General features: G+C 42.5%; 1 protein-coding gene across 4 annotated transcripts in view; it reads left to right on the top strand.

Annotated features, from left to right (window-relative positions):
* The window catches only part of SCNN1B (sodium channel epithelial 1 subunit beta), a 76,030-nt gene that overhangs the window by 19,870 nt on the left and 32,387 nt on the right, over window positions 1-23,773 (top strand). Inside the window, exon 1 of one of the 4 annotated variants that reach the window (XM_067706412.1) lies at window positions 7,220-7,604. The exons of 2 other annotated variants lie outside the window; for them this stretch is intronic. In XM_067706412.1, the coding sequence (XP_067562513.1) occupies window positions 7,451-7,604 (154 nt within the window). In that variant the 5' untranslated portion in view covers window positions 7,220-7,450. Of the gene's footprint in view, window positions 1-7,219; window positions 7,605-23,773 lie in introns of those variants that run through there. One more of the 4 variants, XM_067706409.1, reaches the window with a different exon arrangement.

Raw genomic sequence — 23,773 nt, 5'->3', positions numbered from 1 at the left:
CAGCATCTTCCCTGTTCCTTTCCCCAGAATTTCCCCTAAATTCTAGGAAGACTGCATTTAAAAAAATTCTTCTATAATTCCCATTGCCCTAACGTTTTTCCTGACAACAGATTTTTCCATAAAGCTATAATCTCACTTTTATCACCTAACATTCTATCATAAGCTTTTTCCATGTTGCTATAAAAAATCATTTTCTTTTATTATTTTTTATTATACAAGCAATATATGTTCATTGTAGGAATGTTCCAAAACACAGATAAACTAAAAATAATTTTTTAAAAATAATCCAAGATCCTTCACCCAAACGTAGTTACTATAAACATTCTGGTTAATTTCACCCACTTTTTTTTTTTCCCTATGCACATAGCTACCTAGAAATTCATACGTTTTTTTTAAACAAAAATAATTACCCATTTTTCCCCAATATTCCGTCATGTGCTTCTATCATAGTTTGTCTCATCCTTCTGCTCCGGTTGTACATTTATGTTTTCTTGCCGTGAGCATCTGTGTTCATGCAAGGAAGCCAGGCAGTGAGGGATTAATCGCCACAAGGTGTGGTCACCTTTCAAACCCACCTGTGGTACTTGGTCACCAGGTGGACAAGGAAATGACAAACCAGGAGTACTCTGGCCTCATGACAAGGTGGGCCCTCCAGGGTTTAGCATATTGGCCAAAGCCCAGATGCACGTATGTTTCTCCTTTAAAGGCCATACAAAAAGAACATGTTTTTCTGGCAGCTGTGGCCACATCTGATGCCTTGTTCTTTGGGGTCTTCTGGCTGGGGTGGCAGGACGTGTGTCAGGCTGCTCCTAGGATGGAGGCTGATATAATCCTAGACCCAGGAGCAGAGAAACCTACAGAACGGGTTTCGTAAGAACCCCGATGTGCACAGCAGCTCGGGGCCAAGGGGTCAGCATGGCAGGTTGTTTCTGAGTTGCAAGTACTGAGGTATTTTATCTAATCTGGTGAGTTTATGAGACAAGGGGAGATCTTTGCTGAATCTGTTTCCCTGTAGTGTGGCCTGTGGAGATGGTTTTTAGATGGTGAGCAAATGTCTTTCATCTCATTAGTAATTATTTATGTTGAGGTGTATTAGAAAACATATATAATTAGTAACATCAGGACTGTGATTTTCTGGACATTCTTGCTTAGGACAAAGCTAAAGTAGGTGTTTAAGTGATAACAAGAGTGAGTCAATATAAAGAAAGATATTAAGTTGATGAAAGTATAATTGGTACCCAGATGCAGCCCAAATCATGAAGGCAGCGCTTAAGGTTGGCCCTTGTACATCAGACAGTTAGTCCCAGAGAACAGAAAGACAGCCAGCACCTTCAGCTCCAGTCTTTGACCACCCCCCCCCACCCCACCCCCGCTTTGCCACAAGACGCCTCTGTCCTCAGAGGCAGCTTCTTGGAGCTTCTTCACCATTCCAGTATGAGTTGGATTAAGAACCCAGAAGGTGCTGGAAACAAGCAGTCAGTGCAGACGCATCATCTGAGTTCCTAAAACCTGGAAGCTGGTCTGGTCCGGTCACTTTTGAACATAGAAGTCCTGTTCTGCAAGATTGTGGTAAATGCCTCTGACTTGTGGGCTCTAGTTTCATCATTCATGCAATGACTTGAGCATTTATTTTTGAAGTGAGATTTTTAAATAGATTTGTGTATTGAGATTTTCTTTATACATTGGATTATCATGTTGGCATATGAAGGGATCCAAGGCATCTCCCAACTATTGTTTTGTTTTTTTTTTTTCTTTTTTTTGCGGTACGCGAACCTCTCACTGCTGTGGCCTCTCCCGTTGCGGAGCACAGGCTCCGGACGCGCAGGCTCAGCGGCCATGGCTCACGGGCCCAGCCGCTCCGCGGCATGTGGGATCCTCCCGGACCGGGGCACGAACCCGTGCCCCCTGCATCGGCAGGCGGACTCTCAACCACTGCGCCACCAGGGAAGCCCCCAGCTATTGTTGATGATCCTATTTATGTATGTGTGAGTCTTTAAAAAAAAATAGAGTGGTTTTAGGATTTTGACTCTAAGCTCTTGGCTGGGGCTGGTAAACGTGACGCTTAGGAAGTGGGTGAAGGATCACCACCAGGAAAGGGGTCCCCGGGTCTGTGCCCTCAGGATGTACCAAAGCTCAAGGAAAAGTGTAGACCAAGGTTCCTCATTTTTGTGGTCATTTTCTTTTGTGATCTTTATTTCTTTCACTATCAAAAAAATGAGCTCCCATTTTCATTGGCATATTACTATCTAAGAGTTGAATGGCGTTTGTCTGGTTGACATCCACGTTGCAAACATTTATTTAACTGTTCCATTCATTTTAAATGCTGCAGTTTTCTTTTTGTATTTGGAGAACAATAATTTTTTTTCACTTGCATAGGCCCTTGAATAAAAGCTATTAGGTGCTGATGCGCGTATATTGCTGCAAACCAGGCATTGTCCTAATCAACCTCAGAGGTAGGTGTAATATTGTCCCCAGTATTCAGATGAGGAAGTGAAGGTACAGAGACACCTTGTAGCTTGCCCAACGTTGCACAGCACAGCTGGACTCAAACTCAAAGCTCGGCTTTAGCACTTATGTCCTGAGCTGTTTCCCTATACAGGGAGTTGTGGGTACACCTTTACTGAAAACTATCTTTATTGGATTTTTTTCCTGGGGAAATTCATCCCCACCTTCCAGCCAATGCATAGGAGAGTCTTCTTTTGAAAATATGGCCCAGCTGAGCCAAATGTTGCTGACTGTGGCTCCGGGAAGAAGCTGATGTTTGATAGGACCTCCCCTTCTGGCCCATAGGACGCCTTCGAGCAAATTAGAAAAAGGTGCCTCTCTGCCCGGAGCAGCCCTTGGGGGCTCACAACTGGGCGCGCGGAGCATGGGCTGGACTTCAGTAACTCTCCCCCATCCTCCAACCTGAACAGACCCCACCCGTATAATTCCTCCAGGTCCCCCGATGGTTAGGGAGAAAAGCAGGCATAAGCAGCCGTTCCTGGGGCCTAGATGCTTCGTTTCCATCAGTCCACCATGAAGCACTGAAAAAGTGTTTCCTTCCAAATGCCTCTCTCTTTTGGATTCTGCAACCTGCTTTTTGTGTATCCCTGAGGGGTGAGGGTGTGTGGTGTGCTGAGCTCTGAGCAGTGGGATCTCTTGTGCTCCATGGAGCTGGCTGGGGCCGGGGTCGGGGTGGAGGGTTGCGGGGAGGTCTTCAATCATGGCTTCACATCTGGAGACCAGACCAGGTTTTCTAAGAACGCTGGTGCCTGCTTCCTGCAAGGTGTGGCCCGTGTTCTTCGCCAGCTCTGAGCGCTTATCTGACATGATGACTCATCTTCCATCCCAGGACCAGCCAGACTGGCACAGCAGGGCCGCTTTGAACAGGCAGGTGGGCAGGATAGAGCCTGACGTGGGGTTGGGGTGAAGATGACAACGGCCTCTGCCCATACGCTTTGCCCCATGCTGGCTCTGTCAGGGTCACCACTCTGTCCCTATTCCTCCTGGGCCGTGTCCAGTGCCTGACGGGCTCCCTTCCTTTCCCAACACCCCAGATCACTAAGTGCATGTCCTAAGTGGCCTCTCCTGGAAAGACAGTTTCATTTTGCTTGGCGACAAAGAGAGAGTGCTAGCACCTGATTCACTGCAGGACGTTCCAGGTTTTTAAAGAAGGTGCAGGGAGGGAGGTACATGGGGTGGGGTCCCCTGCCCCCCAGCTTGACACAGCAGGGCTTCAGCAGGGACCCGTGCCACTTCTTTCCCAGGATAGCTTAGAGTTGGCACAGGAGGAAGGGATCCTGTATTCCAGTTCCGCGTTTTGCCTTGCCACCTGTGTCTTTGTGGGTTGGCCATGGCCCTGCAGAGGGATGGGATGAATCTACACTACCACAGGTGTGGGTTAAGGGCTTTATAGGGTAGCCCACAAGGCCAAAGTCAGACACACAGAGATGTTTTTGATCCCCCAGGTTTCCCATCATCCCGCAGACAGACATGCCAGGGCTAAGGTATGAAGAGGTGAGGGCTCTATTTCGGGGAGGGACCCTTAGCTCCATGGGTCTTCTTTCATATGGAACAAGCGTAGAAAGTGCTCTTGTCAGTGGCCAGTACACATGGTCTATGTATTCGGGCTGCATACACAGCTGCTGATACCAGGCAGCCTAGGATTAGGTACAGCTGTTTATAGGAATTGTCTGCGAAAGCCAGTTGCCAGCCATGGGTACTTTGGGGACCACTAGAGACCTTGGGGATCATGGGATTTCCCTGTCAGGGAAGGACTCAGTCCCACAGGAAGCAGAGCCTGGATGCCACTTCTCCAGCTGGCCATTGTGCCACAAATGACAGTCCCCAAAACTCAGGCTGAATACTCTGGTTAATTTTGAATAATTCTTCTCCTTGCATAAAATAATAATAATAATAGCATCTATCACTTATCAAGACTACTACGTGCAGGCACTGTGCAAAGTGCTTCCCACTCATTATCTCATTGAATCCTGACAACAACCTAGAAGGCACAGCCAGTATTATCCCCACTTTACAGTTGAGAAAATTAAGACTCCTAAAGGCCAACCCCTTGTTGTCATGAATTGAGCCCCTCCCCACTGGAGGAAACAACAGAGCCAGACCCTAACTGGGGACTGACTCCCAAGCCCTCCCCTGTCTGACCCTGATGAGAATGTAAGTCCCTTCTGGGTCCTTAACATCGTGTGTTTGGTGGCCTGTCAAAGCCCCAGGATGTGCTCATCTGTGCTGTGTGTGGGAATCCCTCGTTGCCCTGGGAGGGTGCTCCCTGCCCTGTAGGATCAGAGGGTGACTCCGCCATCACCCCTCCATGGAGAGAAATAGTGGGACACCTGCGGCATCCCCCATACCACCCCCGGACCCCACCCCCAAGGCGTGGGGCAGTGACCCCAAAGGACATCTACACAGGGTGCAGAGTGTGGTCACTGCCTCGACACCGTAGAGGAGGAGGAGGGCAAGGACTCGGACGTGACCTCTGCAGTATAGAGCCATGCATTCTTAGCATTTCGGGGCTAGAATGAACATGAAAGCGCTTCTAAACCAGTGCTTTCCAACCTCTCACGTCATGGAAGATAGAGAATGGGTATGTTTGTATCAAGCATTAAGGTGAAGGGTCAAGACGGCTGGCTTGTGCCTGCCAGCGATGGGGGGAGGGGGGCGGCGGATGTTCCTGCTGCCCCAGCCCACGCCTGCCACCCAAAGGCCAAGGGCACCAACACCTCAGCTCACCGGAAGCACTGACTCCGGCACACCTGTTGGGACTGCACTTCCTTGCTTTGCTCCCATAGCTCTCGTAGAGAGCAGTTGACACCGTATCCACCCTCCAGCAGCCTTTTCATTCTGGGCACTGAGGTTGTTTCTAGTTTGAGGGTATTACAGTGTTGCAGTCACCATCCTTCCTGTGCGTACCTGCACGCGTGCGCACACACGTACACATGCTCACGCACACACTCGCGCAAGCACCCATGCACACAGGCACCTAGGGACACATGCCCAAGAAGTGGAACTGTTGGGTCCTGGCTGTCACATTTTAAATGCAATAGGGGGGGCTTCCCTGGTGGCGCAGTGGTTGAGAGTCCGCCTGCCGATTCAGGGGACACGGGTTCGTGCCCCAGTCCGGGAAGATCCCACATGCCGCGGAGCGGCTAGGCCCGTGAGCCATGGCCACTGAACCTGCACGTCCAGAGCCTGTGCTCCGCAACGGGAGAGGCCACAACAGTGAGAAGTCCGCGTACCGCAAAAAAAAAAAAAAAAAACAATAAATAAATGCAATAGGGGGAGTTCCCTGGTCCAGTGGTTAGGACGCAGCACTTTCACTGCCAGGAGCCTGGGTTCGATCCCTGGTTAGGGAACTAGGATCCCTCAAGCTGTGCAGTGTGGCCAAAAAAATTTTTTTAATAAAAAATAAAAAGGGACTTCCCTGGTGGCGCAGTGGTTAAGACTCCGTGCTCCCAATGCAGGGGTCCGGGTTCCATCCCTAGTCAGGGAACTAGATCCCATATGCATGCCACAACTAAGGAGCCAGCGACCTGCTGCTAAGGAGCCCGTGAGCCACAACTAAGAAGCCCGCCTGCCGCAACTAAGACCCGGCGCAACCAAATAAATAAATAAAATATATTTTAAAAATAAATCAATAAATATTAAATGCAATAGAGACTGCCAAACTACTCTGCAGTGACTGTACCAACTTAAACCCCATTGGCATGTAAAGGTGTGCTTTGTAATACCTGGTATTACAAAATGTTTTCATCTTTGCGAATCGAATGGTTGCCGTGCAGATATTTTTTTCACTTAACTCCAATCAGCATAAATTTTAAAATTGCTTTTTTTAATGTTTTTTTTCTGTCTCCTGGGAGCGTGTAGGCTACACAAAGGCAGGGACTTCTTACTGAGGGATGCTGGGTGCCTAGAACAGTGCTGAGCACACAGTAGGTGCTTTGTAAATATTTCCTGACTGAATAAATGAATAGATTAAACATTGAAATGGTCCAAAATACAAAAGGTGCCAAAGGAGTAACTCATTTTTAAAAGTCTCTTTCCGTGCCTGTGCCCCCAGCACCCAGTTCCCCTTCTTGAAGGCAGCTTATGTCAGCACTTTGGTGTCTGGCCCCTTGGAGATGGGCTATGCACACACAACTAAATATCTCTATGCTGTTTTCCTTTTTTTGTTTTTTTAATTATTTGTTTATTTAATTATGCTGCATTGGGTCTTCATTGCTGCACGCGGGCTTTCTCTAGTTGCGGGGAGCTGGGGCTACTCTTCATTGCGGTGCGCGGGCTTCTCATTGCAGTGGCTTCTCTTGTTGCGGAGCATGGGCTCTAGGGCACGCGGGCTTCAGTAGCTGTGGCACTCAAGCTCAGTAGTTGTGGCTCGCAGGCTCTAGAGCGGAGGCTCGGTAGTTGTGGCACACGGGCTTAGTTGCTCCGCGACATGTGGGATCTTCCCGGACCAGGGCTCGAACCCGTGTCCCCTGCATCGGGAGGCAGATTCTTAACCACTGCACCACCAGGGAAGCCCTTTTTTTTTTTTTGAACACAAATGCATACCAGCTTTATATATGGTTCTGCCCTTTCTTCTCTCTCACTTAATGGTATACCTTGGCAGCACTCTTCATCTCTGAGCAGCTCAAATAAGACCACTGTGTCTCCTCTCCTGGAGGACTGGAGGGAGCCACTTTTTTTTTTTAATTGAAGTATAGTTGACTTACATTATTAAATTAGGTTCAGGTGTACAGCATCCTGATTCAATATTTTTATAGACTATACACTCCATATAAAGCTATTATAAAACATTGGCTATATTCCCTGTGCTGCACATCCTTGTATCTTATCTATTTTATACCTAGTAGTTTGTACCTTTTAATCCTCTTACCCTATTCTGCCCTTTCCCCCACCCCCCTGGGAGCCACTTTTTTAAGGTCTTATCAGTCACACTGCATTTGGCTTTATGGGAGGACCCCTGGAGGCCCGGGAACCACAGCCTTGGTCAAAGGAGGTGCATATGTGCACACAGAGGAGGTGGAGCCTATTGCTACCCTGCAGACTTCCCCAGCACCCACCAGCTCGGGAGCAAGAGGCCACATGTCCCATCAGGCTTGTCGGTAAGAGGTGGCTGGAAGCCAAGGGACCTGGTTTCTGTTTCCAGATCTGCCTGACTCACTGTGACCGTGAGGAAGTGCCTTTGTGCTCTGGTTACCTTCTCTGTGAGATGGGCATAATTCTGGCTACCTGAACTTTCTTGAAAGGCTGTCATGAAAACGCAGGAGGAAATGCTTGATAGAGGTTGTGTGCTTCAAGTGGGCAGAAAACAATTAACAGAGAATTTCCTCAAGGATCATAAGGAAGATGATTTTAAATCTTTTGAGAGGAACCCTTTATTCAATCGTGGAATTATTTTAATATGTCTTAAGAAAAAAATGGCTTAGCACATCAAACTTATTCACAGGCATAGTGTTGCTTAGGATGAGGGTGAATTTTTTTAAGCAAAAAAGACAAGTTCAGATGATGTTATATATTAAGTGAATAATGATACAAGGGCTATCGGGATTTAGCAAAAAATCGTGAAGGTGGTGTGCAAATGATTGATGTTTGGGAAACATTGAATTAGCAGGTATTTGGGGGCAAATAACAAAATCAAACTTACAAATACTTATTTGAAAACATATTTTAAGGATTTTTTTCTTATTTAATGCAAATATATAGGACACAGTAAATCAGGTTTTGACAAACTTTTTCTGCAAAGGGCCAGGTATAGTTAATAGTTGAGGCTTTGTGGGCCATAAACACTGCATGTTCATTTTTTTTTTCTTTACAACTCTTTGAAAACATAAAAACCATTATTAACCAGAGGGCCATACAAAAACAGGCTGGCTTTTCAACTTTACAGACGCTTGCAGTAAATTAAGGAATTTATTGAACATAATAACTGCTAGTGCTCCAAATACAGGCACAACAACCTGTATGAGGCCCATCTCTTAATGACACATTTATTAATAACATTAATGTTCTACTTACTCCCATTTTTCAGTATTATTATGAACTCATGGATTTTTAATGTATTTAACATGTTTCAATTAATCGCATGCTTTTAAAAAAATTTTATTTATTTTTTTATACAGCAGGTTCTTATTAGTCATCCATTTTATGCATATTAGTGTATACATGTCAATCCCAATCTTCCAGTTCATCCCACCACCGCCCCCCCACCCGCTTTCCCCGCTTGGTGTCCATACGTTTGTTCTCTACATCTGTGTCTCTATTTCTACCTTGCAAACCGGTTCATCTGTACCATTTTTCTAGATTCCACATACATGCGTTAATATACGATATTTGTTTTTCTCTTTCTGACTTACTTCACTCTGTAGGACAGTCTCTAGATCCATCCACGTCTCTGCAAATGACCCAATTTCATTCCTTTTTATGGCTGAGCAATACTCCATTGTATATAGGTATCACATCTTCTTTATCCATTCATCTGTTGATGGGCGTTTAGGTTGCTTCCATGACCTGGTTATTGTAAATAGTGCTGCAATGAACATTTGGGTGCATGTGTCTTTTTGAATTATGGTTTTCTCTGCATATATATGCCCAGGAGTGGGATTGCTGGGTCATATGGTAATTCTATTTTTAGCTTTTTAAGGAACCTCCATACTGTTCTCCATAGTGGCTGTATCAATTTGCATTCCCACCAACAGTGCACGAGGGTTCCTTTTTCTCCACACCCTGTCCAGCACTTATTGTTTGTAGATTTTCAGATGATGATGCCCATTCTAACCAGTATGAGGTGATACCTCACTGTAGGTTTGATTTGCATTTCTCTAATAATTATTGATGTTGAGCAGCTTTTCATGTGCCTCTTTGCCATCTGTATGTCTTCTTTGGAGAGATGTCTGTTTAGGTCTTCTGCCCATTTTTTGATTGGGTTATTTGTTTTTTTAATACTGAGCTCTATAAGCTGTTTATATATTTTGGAGATTAATCCTTTGTCTACTGATTCATTTGCAAATATTTTCTCCCATTCTGAGGGTTGTCTTTTCATCTTGTTCATAATTTCCTTTGCTGTGCAAAAGCTTTTAAGTTTCATAAAGTCCCATTTGTTTATTTTTGTTTTTATTTCCATTACTCTAAGAGGTGGGTCAAAAAAGATCTTGCTGTGATTTATGTCAAGGAGTGTTCTTCCTATGTTTTCCTCTAAGAATTTTATAGTGTCCAGTCTTACATGTAGGTCTCTAATCCATTTTGAGTTTATTTTTGTGTATGGTGTTAGGGAGTGTTCTAATTTCATTCTTTTACATGTAGCTGTCCAGTTTTCCCAGAACCACTTACTGAAGAGACTGTCTTTTCTCCATTGTATATCCTTGCCTCCTTTGTCATAGATTACTTGACCATAGGTGCGTGGGTTAATCTCTGGGCTTTCTATCCTGTTCCATGGATCTATATTTCTGTTTTTGTGCCAGTACCATATTGTCTTGCTTACTGTAGCTTTGTAGTATAGTCTGAAGTCAGGGAGTCTGATTCCTCCAGCTCCGTTTTTCTTTCTCAAGATTACTTTGGCTATTTGGGGTCTTTTGTGTCTCCATAAAAATCTTAAGATTTATTGTTCTAGTTCTGTAAAAAATGCCATTGGTAATTTTTTTTTTAAAATGATGCTCAAATTGTCCCAGCTTTGCCAGTAAGAATCCCTTCAAGGAGTCCTTTTGACCGACCCAGTAGTCTTTGATAGCTTTCTTTGCTTTCTGGTATGGTAAGAGAGCTCAGGCTCATCTTGTACATTTCCTGCACCAAAACTCGTATCAGCCATTTTTCTAAGAAGCCCTGTTCCCTTTAGCCGAGAATGGTATTTAGAGACCAAAATCTAGGTGTCTGGAATGCACACATTTGCATTTATAAGTAGAAATGATGTCCAGGATATGTCCTGGTCCCTGGGGAGATTCTGACTGCCCCCCTAAAACTCTCCTTCACCATCTCCAGCCTGGTACAGTGAGCCCCATCAATGGCTCTGACCTGACTAAGTTTTCAAGAACAAAGAGTCAGTCATGCTCTGGGGCTAACAAGGAAGAAACGTGAAAGATTTTTCAATAACCAGAGTCCAACCCATTTTCAGGTTAACCTTCAATTAACTATAAAAATCCAGCTACCTAGAACTCTTATTCCCTGATTACCTTGGATAATTGAGGTTTTGCTGCAAAAATAAATACAGGGGATTTTAATGAAAGTATCTGACCTGTAATTTATAGGGGTCACAAAGTCAGATGTCCGCATAAGCCAAGGCCTGAATTAAAAAACGAGTGAAGTGGGCTGAGTATAAGAAAATAGAGAATGGGGAGAATTGGGGTGAACTGGGGAGCACAGTCTCCATCTAAGGAGGGCAGCCACTAGTCATTTCGAGCAGAAACTGCCATGTGGGGACAATTATCAGATCTTTCTGATGTTTCAAAAATTGAAGAAAATCTAGATTTTTAAAAAATGTGAACTTGCATAATTTTGAGATGGCAGTGGATTTAAGTGTTTTGTTAAAACTTTATTTAGATGTAATTTATCGACAATTAAATACATCCATTTCAAGTATAGCATTTAATGAGTTTTTATAAATGCATACGTCTAATTAACCACCATCTCACTCAAGACAGAACATTTGCGTCACCTCCAAAAGGTTCCCTTGTGTACCGTTCCAGTCGATCCACTATTCACATCAAGCACAGGAAATCACTGATCTGCTTTCTGTCACTATAGATTAGTTATGTCTTTCCCAGGGCTTCATGTAAATGAAGTCATATCTTATGTACTTTTTTGTGTCTAGCTTCTTTTACTCAGAATAATGGCTTTTTTTTTTTTTTTTTTTTTTTTTTGCGGTACGCGGGCCTCTCACTGTTGTGGCCTCTCCCGTTGCAGAGCACAGGCTCTGGACGCGCAGGCTCAGCGGCCATGGCTCACGGGCCCAGCCGCTCTACAGCATGTGGGATCTTCCCAGACCGGGGCACGAACCCGTGTCCCCTGCATCAGCAGGCAGACTCTCAGCCACTGCGCCACCAGGGAAGCCCAGAATAATGGCTTTTAAAAAAAATATCCATCCATGTTGTTGTATGTATCAATAGTTGGTTCCTTTTATTGCTGAATAGTATTCCATGGTATGGAAATGCTACAGTTTGTTTATTTACTCACCTGTTGGTGGACACTTGCTTGTTTCCAGTTTGGGATTATTAATGAATAAGGTTGCTGTGAGTATATATGTACACACCTTTGTGTGAAAATATGTTTTCAGTTCTCTTGGATAAATAAGAGTGGACCTGAAAGGTCATATAATAAGTACCCATTTAACTTTATGAGAACCTGCCAAACTGTTTTCCAAAGTGACTGCACCATTTTGCATTCCATCCAGTCATGTAGGAGAGTTCTGATTGCCTCACATCTTCGCTAACACTAGATACTGTCAGTCCTTCTAGTGGGTGGGAAATGGTATCTCCTTGTGGTTTATATTTGCATTTTCCCAGTGACTAATGATGTTAGGCGTTTTTTCATGTGCTTATGAGCCATTCATATATCCTCTTTTATGAAGTGTGTTTTTAAATCTTCTGCCCTTTATTGCGGGCGTTGGGTTGTTTGTCTTATTACTGAGTTGCAAGGATTGTTTATGTATTCTGCATACAAATTCTTTGTCAGTCATACTACTACAAGGATTTTCTCCCAGTGACTTGCTCTTTCATTTTCTTAACAGTGTTTTGAAGAGCAGAAGATTTAATTTTAATAAAGGACAGTTCTTTTTTTTTCCTTTTATTATTCATGATTTTGGTGTTCTATCTAAAAGGCCGTTTGCCCGCCCCAGGATCGCACAGACTTTTCTCTTATACTTTCTTCTGGATGTTTTACAGTTTTAGCTCTTGTGTTTAGGTCCCTGATCCATTTCAAGTTAACTTTGGTATCTAGTGTGCGACAGGAGTTGAGATTCCTTTTTCTTATATGGATATCCATTGTTCCAGCATGTTCTGTTGAAACGACTATCCTTTCTGCATGAATTACCTTGGCACCTTTGTAGGTCTATTTCTGGACTCTATCGTATCCCATTGATTAATATGTCCATCATCACACCAGTATTACACTGTTCTGATTATTATACTTGATAGTAAGTCTTGATATCAGTATAAATCCTTCAATTTTGCTCTTCTTTTTCAAAAGTTTTTTTTTTCTATTTTAGTTTTTTTACTTTTCCATATACTATTTAGAATTGGCTTGTCAACTTCTACACGCTGTCTGCTGGGATTTTGGTTGAGATTGAATTAACTCTAGAGACCGATTTGAGGTTAATTGACATCTTAACCACATTGAGTCTTCTGATCCAGGAATATGTTATATCTCTTCATTTATTCAGGTTTTCTTTAAATTAAATATATATTTTTAAAACCACCAAGGGCACCAAGACAATTAAATAGGGGAAAGAATAGTCCTGGTGTTGGGACAAGTGGTTATCCTCATGCAAAAGAATGAAACTGAACCCCTACCTCACACCATATACAAAAATTAATTCAAACTGGATCAAAGACCTAAATGTAAGAGCTAAAACCATAAAACTCTTAGAATAAATCATAGGAATAAATCTTTATGACCTTGAATTAGGCAATGAATTCTTAGATATGACACCAAATCATAAACAACAAAAGAAATATAGACAAGTTGAGCACCATCAAAATTAAACATTTTTGTGTTTCAAAGGGCACCATCAAGAAAATGAAAATATGATCCACAGAATGGGAGAATATTTTTGCAAACCCTATATCTGAAAAGGGACTTGTATATAGAATATATAAATAACTCTTACAACTTAATAATAAAAAGCCAAATAACCCAATTAAAAAATAAGCAAAGGATTTGAATAGATATTTCTTGAGAGAAGATATATTGGCCATATAATGGATATAATAGCCAATAAGCACATGAAAAGATGTTTAACATCATTAGGTATCAGGAAATGCTAATGAAAACCAGAGTAAGATGGCAGTTCACATCTACTGTATTAATGGATAATAACAAGTGTTATAGAGAATGTGGAGACATTGGAACCCTCATACCCTGCTGGTGGAATTGTGAAATAGTTCAGCCATTTTGGAAAACAGTCGGGCAGTTCTTACAAAGGTTAAACATAGAATTACCATATGGTCCAGTTGGTATATCCACTCCTAGGTATATACCCAAGAGAAAGGAAAACATATGTCCACACAAAAACTTGTACATGATTGTTCACCGCAGTATTATTCATAATAGCCAAAAAGTAAAAACAATTCAAATGTCCATCAATTGATGAACGAATAAATAAAGAGTGATGTATCCATAATATGGAATATTATTTGGCAATAAAAAGGAATGAAGTAGTGATGCATGCTACAACATGGAGGAACCTTGAAAACATTACACAAAGTGAAAAACCAGTCACAAAAGACCACATAATATATGTATGTGAAATTTATATGAAATGTCCAGAATAGGCAATCTATAGAGACAGAAAATAGATCATTGATTGCCTGGGGTGGGGGAGGGTAGAGGAAGGAGTGAGAAGTGACTGGTAATGGGTACAGAGTTTCTTTTGGAGGAGATGAAAATGTTTTAAAATGTACTGTAGTGATGGGTGAACAACCTGTGAATATACTAAAATCCACTGAATCTACACTTTAAGTGGATGAGTTATATGGTATGTGAATTCTATCTCGATAAAGCTATTATTTACAAAAGGAAATTATATTTTTAAAAATACTATGCTACAGTGTTCATTGCAGCTCTATTTACAATAGCCAGGATATGGAAGCAACGTGGGTGTCCATCGACAGATGAATGGATAGAGAGGATGTGGCATATGTACCTGATAACTATTACTCAGCCATAAAAAGAAAACAAAATTGAGTTATTTGTAGTGAGGTGGATGGACCTAGAGTCTGTCATACAGAGTGAAGTAAGTCAGAAAGAGAAAAACAAATACTGTATGCTAACACATATAGATGGAATCTAAAAAAAAAAAAAAAGGTCATGAAGAACCTAGGGGCAGGACGGAAATAAAGACGCAGACGTACTAGAGAATGGACTTGAGGACACAGGGAGGGGGAAGGGTAAGCTGGGACAGATTGAGAGAGTGGCATGGACATATATACACTACCAAAAGTAAAATACATAGCTAGTGGGAAGCAGCCGCATAGCACAGAGAGATCAGCTCGGTGCTTTGTGACCACCTAGAGGGGTGGGATAGGGAGGGTGGGAGGGAGGGAGATGCAAGAGGGAAGAGATATGGGGATATACGTATATGTATAACTGATTCACTTTGTTATAAAGCAGAAAATAACACACCACTGTAAAGCAATTATACTCCAATAAAGATGTTAAAAAAAATCTTTTTCAAACCCACAAAAATTTAATGAAAAAAGTGGCATTGGTTTTTATTTTCACCAAATCTCTTTAACGTCTTGTTTAATTTATTGCCATATCTGTTTTGGTGTTTATTGTGTTGGAAAATACTATTTTGCTTGGAGTATATGAAATAAATTCAGCTTCACACAGAAAAAAAAAAAAAACTGTGCTAACAACAACAAAAACTTTTGCAAATCCAATACAGCTCATGGGTCATCCATTTGCAGCCCCTCGAAGTCCATACGTGGACTCAGTCTCGACTTGGTTCCCATTATCCTTCCCCCCAGGACACTGAGTCAAACCTCAGGTACAATTTATCTCTGAAAGTGAGCAGATATTTTCTCTTATAAGAAAACAGAAACGGTTGTACACAACATTTATTGTTTTTGCATTTGCTGCCAGGAATGTTCTCCACAAGTTCGGGGTCAAGTTGTAGATAGTGATCTGTGACTCTCGAAGCATGACTCTCTTCCTGAGTCCGTACCTGGACTCAGTCTCCACTTGGCTTATTTGGGTTGGTTTAAGCTGTAAGCTGATTCACACCTTTCTACACAAGCTGTGTATACATTCCAAACACAGACCATCTATCACCCTAGTGGTGAAACCTGACAAGAACAACATAGAGTGGTTTATAGGACTTACTGATTTTAACTTGGCTAACGTCCCAAACTAGTTAGGAGATAAGGCAGTACTCAGCAAACTTCTGTTATTTGCCTACCATTGTCACAGTTTTTGTTGCATGTATTACTATTGTTTGTAATTAATAATTTTCTTTAAACCTATTTCTTTTTTTTTTGAATTTTATTTTATTTATTTTTTATACAGCAGGTTCTTATTAGGTATCTATTTTATACATATTAGTGCATATATGGCAATCCCAGTCTCCCAATTCATCCCACCACCACCACCACCTCCCCTGCCACTTTCCCCCCTTGGTGTCCATACGTTTGTTCTCTGCATCTGTGTGTCTATTTCTTCCCTGCAAACCACTTCATCTGTGCCATTTTTCTAGGTTCCACATATATGCGTTAATATACAATATTTGTTTTTCTCTTTCTGACTTATTTCACTCTGTAGGACAGTCTCTAGGTCCATCCACGTCTCTACAAATGACCCAGTTTCGTTCCTTTTTATGGCTGAGTAATACTCCATTGTATGTTACCACATCTTCTTTATCCATTTGTCTGTCGGTGGGCATTTAGGTTGCTTCCATGACCTGGCTATTGTAAATAGTGCTGCAATGAACATTGGGGTGCATGTGTCTTTTTGAATTATGGTTTTCTCTGGGTATATGCCCAGGAGTGGGATTGCTGGGTCATATGGTAATTCGATTTTTAGTTTTTTAAGGAACCTCCATACTGTTCTCCATAGTGGCTGTATCAGTTGACATTCCCACCAACAGTGCAACAGATGCCCATTCTAACTGGTGTGAGGTGATACCTCATTGTAGTTTTGATTTGAATTTCTCTAATAATTAGTGATGTTGAACTTTGTAAGTTGAGCACAGCTTTTCATGTGCTTCTTGGAGAAATGTATGTCTTCTTTGGAGAAATGTCTATTTAGGTCTTCTGCCCATTTTCTGATTGGGTTGTTTGTTTTTTTAATATGAGCTGCATGAGCTGTTTGCAAATATTTTCTCCCATTCTGAGGGTTGTCTTTTCATCTTGTTTGTAGTTTCCTTTGCTTTGCAAAAATAAGTTTCATTAGGTCCCATTTGTTTATTTTTGTTTTTATTTCCATTACTCTAGGAGGTGGGTCAAAAAAGATCTTGCTGTGACTTATGTCAAAGAGTGTGCTTTCTATGTTTTCTTCTAAGAGTTCTATAGTGTCCAGTCTTACATTTAGGTCTCTAATCCATTTTGAGTTTATTTTTGTGTATGGTGTTAGGGAGTGTTCTAATTTCATTCTTTTACATGTAGCTGTCCAGTTTTCCCAGCACCACTTACTGAAGAGACTGTCTTTTCTCCATTGTATATCCTTGCCTCCTTTGTCATAGATTACTTGACCATAGGTGTGTGGGTTTATCTCTGGGCTTTCTATCCTGTTCCATTGATCTATATTTCTGTTTTTGTGCCAGTACCATATTATCTTGATTACTGTAGTTTGTAGTATAGTCTGAAGTCAGGGAGTCTGAGTCCTCCAGCTCCGCTTTTTTTCCCTCAAGACGGCTTTGGCTATTCGGGGTCTTTTGTGTCTCCATACAAATTTAAGACTTTTTGTTCTAGTTCTGTAAAAAAAAAATGCCACTGGTCATTTGATAGGGATTGTATTGAATCTGTAGATTGCTTTGGGTAGTATAGTCATTTTCACAATATTGATTCTTCCAACCCAAGAACATGGTATGTCTCTCCATCTGTTTGTGTCATCTTTGATTTCTTTCATGAGTGTCTTATAGTTTTCTGAGTACAGGTCTTTTACCTCCTTAGGTAGGTTTATTCTTAGGTATTTTATTCTTTTTGTTGCGATGGTGAATGGGATTGTTTCCTTAATTTCTCATTCTGATCTTTCATTGATAGTGTATAGGAATGCAAGAGATTTCTGTGCATTAATTTTGTATCCTGCAACTTTACCAAACTCATTGATTAGCTCTAGTAGTTTTCTGGTGGCATGTTTGGATTCTCTATGTATAGTATCATGTCATCTGCAAACAGTGACAGTTTTACTTCTTCTTTTCCAATTTGTATTCCTCTTATTCCTTTTTCTTCTCGGATTGCTGTGGCCAAAACTTCCAAAACTATGTTGAATAATAGTGGCGAGAGTGGACATCCTTGTCTTATTCCTGATCTTAGAGGAAATGCTTTCAGTTTCTCACCATTGAGAATGATGTTTGCTGTGCGTTTGTTGTATATGGCCTTTATTACGTTGAGGTAGGCTTCCTCTATGCCCACTTCCTGGAGAATTTTTATCATAAATGGGTGTTGAATTTTGTCAAAAGCTTTTTCTGCATCTGTTGAGATGATCATATGGTTTTTATTCTTCAGTTTGTTAATATGGTGTATCACATTGATTGATCTGCATATATTGAAGAATCCTTGCATCCTGGGATAAATCCCACTTGATCATGGTGTATGATCCTTTTAATATGTTGTTAGATTCTGTTTGCTAGTATTTTGTTGAGGATTTTTGCATCTATATTCATCAGTGATGTTGGTCTGTAGTTTTCTTTTTTTGTAGTATCTTTGTCTGGTTTTGGTACCAGGGTGATGGTGGCCGCATAGGATGAGTTTGGGTGTATTCCTTCCTCTGCAATTTTTGGAAGAGTTTGAGAAGGATGGGTGTTAGCTCTCTCTAAATTCTTGATAGAATTCATCTGTGAAGCCATCTGGTCCTGGGCTTTTGTTTGTTGGAAGATTTTTAATCACAGTTTCAGTTTCAGTGCTTGTGATTGGTCTGTTCATATTTTCTATTTCTTCCTGGTTCAGTCTTGGAAGGTTATACCTTTCTAAAAATTTGTCCATTTCTTCCAGGTTGTCCATTTTATTGGCATAGAATTGCTTATAGTAGCCTCTTATGATACTTTGTATTTCTGCTGTGTCCATTGTAACTTCTCCTTTTTCATTTCTACTTTTATTGATTTGACTCCTCTCCCTCTTTTTCTTGATGAGTCTGACTAAAGGTTTATCAATTTGTTTATCTTCTTAAAGAACCAGCTTTTAGTTTTATTGATCTTTGCTATTGCTTTCTTTGTTTCTATTTCATTTATTTCTGCTCTGATCTTTATGATTTCTTTCCTTCAACTAACTTTGGGTTTTGTTTGTTCTTCTTTCTCTAGTTCCTCTAGGTATAAGGTTAGATTGTTTATTTGAGATTTTTCTTGTTTCTTGAGGTAGGCTTGTATTGCTATAAACTTCCCTCTTAGAACTGCTTTTGCTGCATCACATAGGTTTTGGATCGTTGTGTTTTCGTTGTAATTTGTCTCTAGATATTTTTTGATTTCCTCTTTGATTTTTTCAGTGATCTCTTGGTATTTAGTAATGTATTGTTTAGCCTCCATGTGTTTGTGTTTTTCATGTTTTTTTCCCTGTAATTGATTTCTAATCTCATAGCGTTGTGGTCAGAAAAGATGCTTGATATGATTTCAGTTTTCTTAAATTTACTGAGGCTTGATTTGTGACCCAGGATGTGATCTATCCTGGAGAATGTTCTGTGTGCACTTGAGAAGAAAGTGTAATCTCCTGTTTTCGGATGGAATGTCCTATAAATATCAATTAAATCTATCTGGTCTATTGTGTCATTTAAAGCTTGTGTTTCCTTATTAATTTTCTGTCTGGATGATCTGTCCATTGGTGTAAATGAGGTGTTAAAGTCCCCCACTATTATTGTGTTACTGTCGACTTCCTCCTTTATAGCTGTTATCAGTTGCCTTATATATTGAGGTGCTCCTATGTTGGGTGCATAAATATTTACAATTGTTATATCTTCGTCTTGGATTGATCCCTTGATCATTATGTAGTGTCCTTCTTTGTCTCTTGTAATAGTCTTTATTTTAAAGTCTATTTTGTCTGATATGAGAATTGCTACTCCAGCTTTCTTTTGATTTCCATTTGCATGGAATATCTTTTTCCATCCCCTCACTTTCAGTCTGTGTGTGTCCCTAGGTCTGAAGTGGGTCTCTTGTAGACAGCATATATATGGGTCTTGTTTTTGTATCCATTTAGTGAGCCTGTGTCTTTGTTTGGAGCATTTAATCCATTCACGTTTAAGGTAATTATCGATATGTATGTTCCTATTACCATTTTCTTAATTGTTATGGGTTTGTTTTTGTAGGTCCTTTCCTTCTCTTGTGTTTCCCACTTAGAGAAGTTCCTTTAGCATTTGTTGTAGAGCTGGTTTGGTGGTGCTGAATTCTCTTAGCTTTTGCTTGTCTGTAAAGCTTTTGATTTGTCTGTCAAATCTGAATGAGATCCTTGCCGGGTAGAGTAATCTTGGTTGTAGGTTCTTCCCTTTCATCACTTTAAATATATCGTGCCACTCCCTTCTGGCTTGTAGAGTTTCTGCTGAGAAATCAGCTGTTAAGCTTATGGGAGTTCCCTTGTATGTTATTTGTCATTTTTCCCTTGTTGCTTTCAATAATTTTTCTTTGTCTTTAATTTTTGTCAATTTGATTACTATGTGTCTCAGCGTGTTTCTCCTTGTGTTTATCCTGCCTGGGATGCTCTGTACTTCCTGGACTTGGGTAGCTATTTCCTTTCCCATGTTAGGGAAGTTTTCAACTATAATCTCTTCAAATATTTTCTCGGATCCTTTCTCTCTCTCTTCTCTTTCTGGGACCCCTATAGTGCGGATGTTGTTGTGTTTAGTGTTGTCCCAGAGGTCTCTTAGTCTGTCTTCATTCTCTTTTCTTTATTCCACAGCAGTGAATTCCACCATTCTGTCTTCCAGGTCACTTATCTGTTCTTCTGCCTCAGTTATTCTGCTATTGATTCCTTCTAGTGTATTTTTCATTTCAATCATTGTATTGTTCATCTCTGTTTGTTTGTTCTATAATTCTTCTAGGTGTTTTTTCTTTAATCCTTGTAGGTCTTTGTAAACATTTCTTGCATCTTCTCGATCTCTGCCTCCATTCTGTTTCCGAGGTCCTAGATCATCTTCACTATCATTATTCTGAATTCTTTTTCTGGAGGGTTGCCTATCTCCACTTCATTTAGTTGTTTTTCTGGGGTTTTATCTTGTTCCTTCATCTGGTACAGAGTCCTCTGCCTTTTCATTTTCTTTAAATTTATTTTATTATTATCATTATTTTTAATTTATTTTTGGCTGCATTGGGTGTTTGTTGCTGTGCGCGGGCTTTCTCTAGTTGCGGCGAGTGGGAGCTACTCTTTGTTGCGGTGCACGGGGTTCTCACTGCGGTGGCTTCTCTTGTTGCGGAGCACGGGCTCTAGGTGTGCGGACTCAGTAGTTGCAGCTTGCAGGCTCTAGAGTGCAGGCTAAGCAGTTTCGGCGCACGGGCTTAGCTGCTCCACGGCATGTGGGATCTTTCTGGACCAGGACTGAAACCCATGTCCCCTGCATTAGCAGGCGGATTCTTAACCACTGCGCCACCAGGGAAGTCCTGCCTTTTCATTTTGTCTGTCTTTCTGTGAATGTGGTTTACATTCCACAGGCTGCAGGATTGTAGTTCTTCTTGCTTCTGCTGTCTGCCCTCTGGTGGATGAGGCTATCTAAGAGGCTTGTGCAAGCTTCCTGATGGGAGGGACTGGTGGTGGGTAGAGCTGGGTGTTGCTCTGGTGGGCAGAGCTCAGTAAAACTTTAATCTGCTTGTCTGCTGATGGGTGGGGCTGGGTTCCCTCCCTGTTGGTTGCTTGGCCTGAGGCGACCCAGCACTGGAGCCTACCCGGCTCTTTGGTGGGGCTAATGGCGGACTCTGGGAGGGCTCACGCCAAGGAATACTTCCCAGAACTTCTGCTGCCAGTGTCCTTGTCCCCACCGTGAGCCACAGCCACCCCCCACCTCTGCAGGAGACCCTCCAACACTAGCATGTAGGTCTGGTTCAGTCTCCCCTGGGGTCACTGCTCCTTTTGCCGGGTCCTGATGCGCACACTGCTTTGTGTGTGCCCTCCAAGAGGGGAGTCTCTGTTTCCCCCAGTCTTGTCGAAGTCCTGCAATCAAATCCCGCTAGCCTTCAAAGTCTGATTCTCTAGGAATTCCTCCTCTCATTGCCGGACCCCCAGGTTGGGAAGCTCAGAACCTTCACTCCAGTGGTGGACTTCCGTGGTATAAGTGTCCTCCAGTTTGTGAGTCACCAATCCAGCAGTTATGGGATTTGATTTTATTGTGATTGCGCCCCTCCTACCGTCTCATTGCGGCTTCTCCTTTGTCTTTGGATGTGGGGTATCTTTTTTGGTGAGTTCCAGTGTCTTCCTGTCGATGATTGCTCAGCAGTTGGCTGTGATTCCAGTGTTCTCGCAGAGGGAGTGAGAGCGCGTCCTTCTGCTCCGCCATCTTGAACCAATCTCAGGTCTTTTTTTTTTTTTTTTTTAACTTAAGTGTATTTATGAACCTAAAGCAAAAGCCAGTGTCTCTTGCCATAAATAGAAGATCCGTCTTAAAAAGAAACCCAGTGAAAACAGAAGGTTGTTGTTACAGATACCGTTGCCTGACAGGGCTCTGAGCGAGCCTGAGGCCTCATTGTTAAACTGGGAGATTAGAGGGGGTTAGGTGGATGTTAAGGACCTAAAACTTTCTTCTTGACTTAATCAGAATGGTTAAACTAGAATGGAAGAGGGTAGATGTCACAGAGGCCCTTGGTCTATTTCTTCCACAACTATAGGAGCCTAATGTGCTCTTCACCTCTTGGGCCTTGAGACAGATGAAGCCCCAGTTCTTTCCAAGTTTAAGGTTGTGGATCAAAATGTATAGGAACGAAGTAACATACGAAGCGCATTGCAGTTCCTGGATCGTGGTAAACACTTAGTACTTTAATGTTGCCCTCGTAGTTGTTATTATTGTAGTTATTATTACTTTATTATCCCAGAGCAGGGACTGGGTCCTCTGGGAAAGGTGGGGGTTGGGTTAGTCTCTGAACATCTGTCCTACAGCCGTGATGGCCTGGACAGGCACATGGAGCTTGATTTCCATCAGAGAGCAGAGGCAGTGGTGTTAAGAGAGTAAAGCCCTTAATGCTTTGGCCAGGCAGGTGAGGAATGTGACTGTGTCAGACAGTTAGGTCAGGAGTGAACACGCCTGGGTAAGTCTAAGATCTCTGTGTAGATATGAAGGTCTGGCGTTATTCATTTCGATATTCAGTGGTGTTCTAGGCGCTGTGCTGGGCTTGTCGGGAATACAGTGCTGCTACCTTCAGGAGGACTGTGATCTCATGGGAGTGAGAAGCCACAGGACAAGCAACTATGTCACAGAGTGGAACGAGGAGAATTTCTTTCTCTGTTGGTTGCAAATGATACACATCCAGCTTGTATCAGCATAAGGAAGAAAGCAAATTTATTGGTTCCCATATCTGCTGAGTCCAGGAATAAAAGGCTTCAGGAATGGCTGGATCCAGGTGTTCAAACGATGTTGTCAGAACCTGTCTCCATCTTGTGGCTCTGCTTTTCTCTATGTTGGCTTTCTCCTCAGGCAGTCTCCCCATTTGTGATGCCAAATACCGCCAGCTTAGTAGTCTTAGCTACAAAGGAGGTCTCTTCCTCAGTTATTCCAACATAAAGTAACAGAATTGAGCCTAATGGTCCAAACTGGGGTCATGTGAGCCCCCCCCCCCCCAGAGCTAGGGATGGTAGCCTGGCCACTCACACCAACTGAGACTGGGGGAGGGGTTCACCCGAGGAAATATCCAAGCAAGGGGAGAGGGTGCTGGGAAACAGGCAACACCCTGCCCAACACAGAGCCCCCAGAAAGGCAGAGGCTCTCAGGGGAGGGCAGGGCTCATTCCAGCCAGGGAGTCAGGACAGCTTCATGAAGGAGGTGGCCTTTGGCCAGTTGGGGCTCCAGGGATAGGGCTGGGGTGCTCCTTCAGCAGGTTCTGGCTCTGTATATGGGCAGAAGGAAGGAGGAAACGGGTATTTCCTGAGAAGCCATCATGTGCCAGGCTCTTTGACAACTATCTTGGTTAACGTCACAAGAACTCTGTCTGCTCACGCAGGTGGGAAACAGTCTCAGAGAGGTTAACCATTCCTGGCTGACCCACAGCTAGCACCCGGCACTCCTGGAGCCACCCTCACCCCGCTCCAGTCCATCTCCACCGAGCAGCTGGGGCGCTCTTTTCAGACCGCAGAGTTGACAGCATCTCGTCTCCACAGGTTCCAACTGTCCTAGGATTGAAACCCCACTCCTTAGCATGGCCCACAAGGCCCTGCGCGGCCAGCTCTGTTCATGTCCCCAGGCTCCCTCCTGATCGGCCTCTGCTCCTGCTGTCCCCTCACCCTCCCAC

Source organism: Pseudorca crassidens, chromosome 15, assembly GCF_039906515.1.
Source record: "Pseudorca crassidens isolate mPseCra1 chromosome 15, mPseCra1.hap1, whole genome shotgun sequence".
NCBI lineage: Eukaryota > Metazoa > Chordata > Mammalia > Artiodactyla > Delphinidae > Pseudorca > Pseudorca crassidens.
Note: the sequence above shows the minus strand (reverse complement) of the source record. Positions and strands in the feature narration are given on the sequence as shown.